Source organism: Mauremys mutica, unplaced genomic scaffold, assembly GCF_020497125.1.
Source record: "Mauremys mutica isolate MM-2020 ecotype Southern unplaced genomic scaffold, ASM2049712v1 000922F_np12_obj, whole genome shotgun sequence".
Lineage (NCBI taxonomy): Eukaryota > Metazoa > Chordata > Testudines > Geoemydidae > Mauremys > Mauremys mutica.
In genome coordinates, this window is record NW_025423074.1 from 104,942 (window position 1) to 113,984 (window position 9,043).

Below are 9,043 nucleotides of genomic sequence, written 5' to 3' on the forward strand. Positions count from 1 at the left end.
AGTGGCAACACACGCATAACCCCTGCCCCATGTTAGCAAGTCAACTGGTCCTTTCCATATTTGCTGCTGATAATCAAACCACTTAACCAAGGGTCGGGGGGCCATACCCTGCTCTTCCCCAGTCATCCCGCTGATATGTTTAATTGCAGGGGGCACCTGGTTGTTTTTACCAACATGTAACCAGTTAAGTACATAAAGAGCTTTCAGTAAGCGAGCGGCAGGCGTCTTGTCCAAAGCGTCTGCCCGTTCACTACGAATCCCCCCTTTTTGTCTTAAGAGGAGCGCCTTCAAAGAGGCGTGAGCACGCTCAATAATAGCTTGCCCAGTAGAATTGCCAGGTACACCCGTAGAATGCTGCACACCCCAGTGGGAAAGAAACTGGGCAGTGCGATGAGAAACATAACCCCCGCCATTATCAGTCTTAATGAGGGCAGGAACCCCCATCACGGCAAAGCATGCTTGCCAATGCTTAATCACATCACGAGAGCTAGTAGAGGCCATAGCTGTCGCCCAAGTAAAGCCAGAAAAGGTATCAATAGTAACATGAATATTGCGCAAGGTGCCGAACTCAGCAAACGTGGTAACATCAGACTGCCAAACTTGAAGTGACAATAGGCCACGGGGATTAACACCAGATACAAGGGGCAATACATGCTGTTGACAATCAGGGCAGGAGGCCACGATAGCACGAGCGTCAGTAATAGAAATCGCAAATTGACGTGCTAAAGCACGGGCAGACTGATGAAAAAATTCATGGGAAATCCGTGCCTGGGCAAATGAATTCGGAACATGGGCAACGCCAACTAACTGATCAATCAGCGCATTGCCCTCGGCAAGACCATCTTGTAATCCAGAGTGGCTCCTAATATGCATAACAAAATAAGGGCACCGTCGAGCATTTAAGAGATGCCATAACTGAAGAAGAGCAGTCCATAAAACAGAATTCGTGACACGGCCCAACAGGGAGCGTTCTAAACGCTGAAGCACACCTACAGCATACAGAGAGTCACTGACAATATTCAAAGGGGTATCGGGCCATTTTTCAAAAGTGCGAACAATAGCACGAAGCTCTAGAACCTGCAGGGAGCCTTCAGCAAGAACAAACTCGTGATGCCAATGGCCGTCAATAAACCAAAGAAGTCCTGCACGCTGGGCACTGCCGCTGGCATCGGTGAAAACGGTGAGACCAGCAACTGGAGTAGATCGCAACATTAGGGCTTTTTCCAGAGGAAGCGTGGTAGCAAAAATTCGGTGTGAGGGAAAATGGCTACTAAAGTAACCAGCGTAATCCATGGTGGCAAGTACAAAAGAAAGGTGAGTAGCAAGCAACTGAGTCACAGTAACATCATCAAAGGGCAAATAAATGGTATGAGGGTCAATACCTGCAATGGCCAGCAAACGGCATCGGGCCATAGAAATGAGGTGAGCAATCGCATCAAGCCGCGTAGTCACAGTTGTGGTATAGTGCGAAGGTGGAAAAAGCCATTCAATGCCCACCAGTGGATCGGAAAGGGCCTCATGCCATTGAAAAAGTAAAGCTTCCAAAGAGGCATCTTTGGAAAAAAATTGCCAAAAAAATGGGCAAGTCCGGATAAATACGCCCCGAATAACGTGTTGCAAGTTTATCTGCAATATTTCGTAAGGCAACCTGGTGCTGATTCTGCAGAGAGCGAGGTTCATCCGGAGCACGTCCACCTTGAAGCAGTTGAACCAAGGGTGCAAGATCCTCATTAGTTATACCACAAAGACCGCGAACCCACTGCAAATCGCCCACCAAGCGCTGAACGTCATGTAAATTATGAATGTCCATCCGAAAGGTCAAATTCTGCGGGCGTACAATTGAATCCGTAATTTCCATACCAAGATACCGATATGGGGCTTGCCGCTGAAGTTTTTCTGGAGCAATTACCAGCCCAGCCTTTCGCAAAACTGAGTCAATTTCAGCAATCGCCGCATCCACAGCAAAATGGGCGCCAGTAAACAAAAGATCATCCATATAATGATAAATAATCCAATCAGGGTGCACCAATCGCAGGGGTGCTATAGCCCAAGCAACATAAGATTGACAAATGGTAGGAGAATTTTTCATACCTTGTGGTAGAACAGTCCATTGATACCGCCGGGCAGGTGCAGCCTTATTTATAGAAAGCACAGAAAAGGCAAATTTCTCGCGGTCCGCGGGATGCAAGGCAATGGTAAAAAAGCAGTCCTTTAAATCAACAACAAGCAGAGGCCATCCATGCGGAAGCATAGTAGGTGTGGGCAGCCCAGGCTGGAGGGCACCCATATCCTTCATAACAGCATTGACAGCGCGTAGATCTTGTAACAAACGCCAATGCCCAGACTTTTTGGGAATGGTAAAAATAGGGGTATTCCAAGGGCTAACAGAAGGTTCAAGGTGGCCCATAGCCAATTGTTCCTGCACAAGTTCATGCACCCGGGCGAGCTTATCTTTAGGCAGCGGCCACTGAGCGACCCAGACCGGCGTGGTGGTTGTCCATTCCAGCTGTAGGATCGGTCGCCCCTCAGTGGCCGCTAAGCAAAAGGTGAATTTTGCAACACAATGCCCCACTGACTTAAACAGTCCCGACCTAAAAGCCATATCGGAGCCGGCATTACATAGGGGCGAACTTTTGCGCTTGTGGCCGGATCTTCCACATCAGAAATGGTAATAAAATTTACACTAATGCGAGTCAATTGAGTCCCACCAATGCCGGTCACCGGTGTGGCGGCATCCCGCAAGGGCCAAGATTCCGGCCAAAACCGAGCGGGGACTATAGTCACATCGGCCCCTGTATCCAGCAAGGCGTCATGAATAATCTGCCGCCCATCGGACCCTTGAAGCCGAACAGTACGGGTGGGCTTGCGTGAAGTAATGTCCATAACAAAAGCAATTTGGGGAGGGCTAGTGGATCCAAATCCTCGGGACCCACGATCAATCGGGGTCGATCGGGGTACACATCCCTTGAAGGGTATTAGTTGAGCAATGCGCGTACCAGCAATTATAGTTACAGGGGGGCAGAGGGCGCGTACCATTATCCCAATGTTCCCGGTATAATCAGCGTCAATAAGGCCAGGTAAAACAAAAATACCCTGTTTTGATGTAGACGAACGGCCAATCAAAAGAGCACTTAGTCCAAATCCTAATGGGCCATCAGTGTTAGAAGGAAGAACTTGAACTTTATCAGTCTCTAGAACTACATCTGATGCTGTGGCCAGGTCCACTCCGGCACTGCCACGGGTTGCTCCGGTGAGGTGTTCCAGGCAGCCGGGTTGGTAGGTGGAGGTACTTGTATCGTCGCGCTCCTCCGAGGGGCGCTCCGTGATCCGTTTCCCGGCAGCGGTGTTCCATCTTTCTTGTAACGCGCCCAGCAATCATTGGCATGATGTCCGAACTTATTACATCGTGTGCAAGCACCAGTTGCAGAGTTAGGAGACATATCAGAGGTTCGCTGCCCAAACCTATTACGTCGTGTACAAGCGCCTGTTGCAGCTCTAGATGACATATCAGAGGTTCGCTGCCCAAACCTATTACGTCGTGTACAAGCGCCTGTTGCAGCTCTAGATGACATATCAGAGGTTCGCTGCCCATTTTGCATTGGGCAATCCCGCCAGAGGTGCCCGGGTTTTCCACAATTAAAACAAGGGCCAGCCGGCCGGGTCGATCTTTTAGCCCCCCATCGTCGCCCGAGCAGAGGTCGTAACGTCACGGCTAGTGCAGAGGCCTGTGCCTCAGCATGAATTGCTGCCTTATCCGTCTCCTCAAACATAGTGGCCTTATTACATGCTTCAATCATTTCCATTAGGGACGCAGTTTTGGGCAAAGTAGCTAAGATACGGCGGCAAGTGGGATTCGCATTCTGGGTGGCGAGATCAAGGCCAACTGCAGTCCTGGCTTCTGGCGTCAGATTAGGGGATCTATCAATAGCTTCTCGGAGACGATCCAAAAAGGTGGAATATGGTTCTGATAGGCCTTGAGTAATTTTAGCGTAGGGCGGGTTCGGCTTCCCCATCTGGGGCACCGCCTTAAAGGCAGCCAAAGCTAGTTCCTGTGATTGCTGCAGGATTCGGGGGTCCAGACGGGCTTGCAGATGTGGGTCAGCAAAACGACCGGCTCCCAAAAGCATCTCAGTAGTGGCCACGTGCCGGGGATCACCGTCCGGTAGATCCAGATTGTGGACAAGGGCCAAGTCGATTCTCTTGGCCCAATCATCTTTCCACAACAGTTTTTGCGTGGGTGTAAGAAGTAGATCAGCTAGTTTAATTGCATCATATGGACACATCGCCTGGCCCGTAAATACCTGTTCAATAAGAGACTGTACATATAGATTATCTAGTCCATAAGCCATAATTGATTTCTGTGCCTCACGGATCAATTTCCAATCCAAAGGGGCCCATTGTCGGTGATTAGGATGTTGAGGGTCTGGCGTAATTACTGGAAAGGCCTCAGGTGTCAGTCCTTCAAGGATGGCTTCCTTTATGACCCCATGCCAACGCTGTACTGGGTCCGGAGGGTCCCCGGGGTCAGGTGGGGCAGAAGGGCAAGTCGGACGAAAACACTCGTGAAGACTTGACCGTGATGATCCAGCTGGAAAACCTTGTTTTTGATCCAATTTGTTAAAAATGGCCTGCAGTTGTCGACCCTGGCGCTGCAGTTCCTCATAAAGAGCATCAGACCGGGTAAACTGAGTAAAATCAGAACATGGCTGTGATGGCACATGTTTCACCCGAGCCTCCTCTGCTTCCCCGCATTCATGACACCCCCAGGTCCCGTGGATACGGCACGGCTTTGAAAGGGGTGCATATGGCAAAGTTGTCTCCATAGGCTCGGGTGTATCGGGCGGTAGCGGGACCGAAGCAGGATCAATTATATCAGGGCCAATAGCTACGTTGGAGGGTAATGGCATCGTAGCAGAGGCAACATCGTCCATAGGGAAGGGGTCGGAAGCCAAGGGTATTACTGTGTCCTCACCACCAAAAAAATCCCTGGCTCCAACCGGCAAAACGGAGGGTATTCCGGGCGTTGGGTGACAAAGGTCTGAGAGAGCCGCCTGTACTCCTGCCTCGGCTGCAAAGGCTTCCACTATCTCTGTTGTCTTCTTCCATATTGGACTCAGGGAGAAGGCTTCCTTGTCACCCTGAGCCACTGATTTCCAAAGTTCACAGCCCATCCGCTCCCACACAGTTTTATCAAATATTGTATTGGGTGAAACAGAAAGTCCCCTTGAACGTCCCCACTGTAGTAAGCGGGATAATGCATCAGAGGGGAACTTTTCTCCCTGTCGCTCCGTGATGCGTGTCAGAATTTCATGCACCATTTTCTCCTCTGCAGACGCAGCGGCTCCCATTTTTAGTGCTCACTTCTAGATTCAGGTGTGCCCCTTTTTTTTTTTTTTTTTTTTTTTTAAACGCCCTGCAGCTTACCGCTCGGCACTGGGCTTCAGGTGCTTCTCTCCGTTTGGACGCTTTATGGTTCCCAGCCGTACAACTCTGTTCAGATGCGTCCTTCTTCTTTGGACGCCCTGCAGCCGCCGCTTGACACTCAGGCGCGCTTTTCTTTTTCGGACGTCCTGCGGCTTTTTTTTTTTTTTTTTTTTTTTTTTTTTTTTTCCTCTCTCGGACGCCCGACGCTGAAACTTCAGGCGCGTCCCTCTTTTTCTTTTTATCAACTCAGGCCACCAACACTATCTTCAATCATCACATCGGGGTCACCATTTGTTGGACCACAGAACAGGAACGGAGTCTGACAGCCAAAATGCGATTGTAAGCAGAGCTCTCCTTTATTCTATCCCAGCATGCTTTTATACATAGTTTCATTCAGCAATCAGGTAATGATCAATTGGTTAATTAAGGTAACAGAAACAACTGTAACTAGTTGTGATAATTAACATCCGACACACCTGTCTAGCTCCTTCTCCTAATTACAGTTAATTAACTAATGAAAACAAACCCAGAGCCAGGTCTTTACACGCAGATCCAGCATAATTAATTTATCTCAGAAGCAAAACAACCTCAGTGTTTCTCATTACTTATCCCACAGGTGGGATCAGGTTTGGGACGGTGGGTGCGGAGGTGACGCCCGGTCTTACGTGTGCAGCTGTCATCTCGGGGTTGCTGTAGGAGCGCATGACCTTCTGGTGGCAGGAATCGGCCTGGTGTCTTTTGGGTCTGTGTCGACCCGTCTGACAGCGGGGGTCGGGTGCTGTGGTCTGTTCGTGGCGTTGGCTCCGCTGATGGTAGCAGTGTGCGGGGCGGTCTGGGGGGTGATCCTCGTTCCCCTGACGGGTGGGGTTCGCAAGGCGGGCTGAGGAGTTGCGTTGGCACCCCTTGTGGCTGGTGCTCGCAGGGTAGACCGAGAGCCAGCCTTGGTGCCTCCAGCAGCAGGGTCTCGGGCGGCCACGCATGGCGGAGCGCTGACCCTTCTCGGGGCGGGGTCGCATTGGTTGGAGGGGGCACTGAGACGCCTTAGTTCAGAGAGCTTCCGGGAGACTTGGGTGGGTGTGAAGGGACTCCAGTTGGTAGGGGCTCGGTCGACGTTTCTCGCTGTGGTAGTCGTCGTTTTGGCCGCAGTGCCCTGGTCCACCAGCGCAGGGGCTGGAGTGGGTTTCTGGGCAGCGGTTGGCAGGGTCGCTCTGGCTCTTTGCAGCGCAGGAGCAGCGGGCTGGGACACAGGATGGCGGGGGACCGGAACTGGAGCTGTTGTTGTGCGGGCTTTCTTGCAGCTGGCCTGATGTGCCTTGCATTTCTTCTGGGACTCGAAGGGCAGGCTGCAAAGGGCGCAGCTGAAGGCGGTGGACTGGTTGTGGTATCTCCTCAGATGTCTGGTGACCCCTCCGAGGAGATGGAAGCGTCGAGGCGGCAGGCAGATGGGGCAGATGAGCGCGTCTGTGGTGAGGGGGTATTGGAGGTAGACGGTGTCCGGGGCGGAGCAGCCATTTTGTGGAGCGTTAGGGCCCTCCTGGTCGTCTTCCGTCGCACGGCTGGTGGTGGGGGGGGCGTCCTTCAGCAGTGGCTGTGTCTCGGGAGTACTTGGGGTTCCTCCCAGTGGCTGGGGTTCCTGGGAGGTGTGGGTGTCCTGTAGGGGGTCAGGGTGGTTGTCCCTCAGCGGTGGGGGTTGCTGGGGTGCAGGAGGCGTGTCCGGCCATCGCAGGAGAACAGGGGGGTCATCTCATGGCATCTGGGGCTCCTGGGGTGCGGGGGGTGTGGTTGGTGAGCGCAGGAGGGCAGGGGAGGCGTCTCTTGGCGGTTTCAGCGGTCGGCAGTCAGGTCTCGCGGGGTCTGGAGCGGCGTGTTCGCACGGGGGCAGACTCCTGGTTGCTGAAAAACATCAAGGGGCTCCCCAGGCGCCGCGAGTGGCCGCGGCTGGGACTCCCGACAAGAGTCTCCCGGCGGGCCCGGCGGCGGCAGCCCGGGCACCCTGCGAGGCTCTCCGGGCCGCTCGGGCAGCGGCAGCCAGGGCACAGGGCAGGGATCACCCGGCCAGAGCAGCGGCGGCAGGAACGTGCGGCAGAGCCCCTTGGGTAGCAGCAGTCGGGGCATAGGGTAGAGATCCCCTGGCTACTCCGGCCAGAGCGTGTAGCAGGGCTCACCAGGCCGCACGGGCGGCTGGGTCATAGGGCAGGGATCCCCCCGCGGCTCAGGCATTAGCGGCTGGAGCACGTGGCCGGGCTCCTCATGCTGCACGGGCGGCAGCGGCAGCCAGGACGCGGGGCTGGGATCCCCCGGCGGCTCGGGCAGGGGCCGCCGGGACGCAGGGCTGGGATCCCCCGGCGGCTCGGGCAGGGGCCGCCGGGGCACGGGCCTGGGATCCCCCAGCGGCTCGGGAAGCGGCCGCCGGGGCACGGGCGGCCTGGGATCCCCCGGAGGCTCGGGCAGCGGCCGCCGGGGCACGGGCCTGGGATACCCAGGCGGCTCGGGCAGCGGCCTCCGGGGCACGGGCCTGGGATCCCCCGGCGGCTCGGGCAGCGGCAGCCGGGGCACGGGCCTGGGATCCCCCGGCGGCTCGGGCAGCGGCAGCCGAGGCACGGAGCAGGAGTCCCCGGGCAGCCCAAGCAGCGGCAGCAGGAGAGCGCCGCGGGGCTCCCTGGTCCACCCGGGCGGCAGCAGCCGGGGCGCGGGGCCGGGATCTCCCGGCGGCTCAAGCGGCGGCCACCGGGACGCGGGGCAGGAGTTCCCCAGCGGCTCGAGCGGCGGCGGCGGGGACGCGCTGCGGGGGCCCCCAGGAAGCGGCAATTGGGCCGCGGGCCAGGAGTCCCGCGGCGGCTCCAGCAGCAGCGGCGGGAGCATGCGGCAGGGCTCCCCGGGCTGCTCGGGCGGCGGCCACCGGGGCGCGGGGCTGGGATCCCCCGGCGGCTTGGGCGGCGGCCGCCGGGGCGCGGGGCTGGGATCCCCCGGCGGCTCGGGCGGCGGCAGCCGAGGCACGGAGCAGGAGTCCCCGGTCAGCCCGTGTAGCGGCGGCAGGAGCGCGCCGCGGGGCTCCCCGGTCCGCCCGGGCGGCAGCAGCCGGGGCCCGGGTTCGGGATCTCCCGGCGGCTCGAGCGGCGGCCGCCAGGGCGTGGTGCAGGAGTCCCCCGGTGGCTCGGGCGGCGGCAGCCGGGGCCCCCGGTGGCTCGGGCGGCGGCGCGGGATCTCCCGGCGGCTCGGGCGGCGGCCGCTGGGGCGTGGGGCCGGGATCTCCCGGCGGCTCGGGCGACGGCCGCCGGGGCGTGGGGCAGGGGTCCCCCGGCGGCCCGAGTAGGAGCGGCACGCCGGGGGGCTCCCCCGACCGCCAGGGCAGCAGCAGCTGGGGCACATGGCGGTGCTTCCCCGGCGAGCGCGTCAGCCAGGGCATGGGGCAGGGACTCTTCCGCGTCTCAGGCAGTGGCCCGAGTACGCGGTGGGGCTCCCCAGGTAGCCCCTGCAGCAGCGGCGCAGGGCAGGGAACTCCCGATAGCGGGGCTGTGGGGGGGTCCCCCTGGGGGGTCCGGGGCTGGGGTGTAGTGGGGCACTTACCCATGGGGAGTAGCAGTTGGTCAGTGGACGTCTCCTCCGGCAGTTGAGGCGG

General features: G+C 57.3%; 1 protein-coding gene across 1 annotated transcript; it reads right to left on the reverse strand.

The window, feature by feature from the left end:
• Positions 1 to 6,100: 6,100 nt before the first annotated feature.
• LOC123357678 (vegetative cell wall protein gp1-like) lies at positions 6,101 to 8,793 on the reverse strand. Its single transcript, XM_045000744.1, has 2 exons — positions 7,590 to 8,793; positions 6,101 to 6,885 (listed from the first exon to the last, which is right to left on the reverse strand). The coding sequence occupies exons 1-2, from the start codon at positions 8,791 to 8,793 to the stop codon at positions 6,101 to 6,103; spliced, it is 1,989 nt and encodes a 662-aa protein (XP_044856679.1).
• Positions 8,794 to 9,043: the final 250 nt, after the last annotated feature.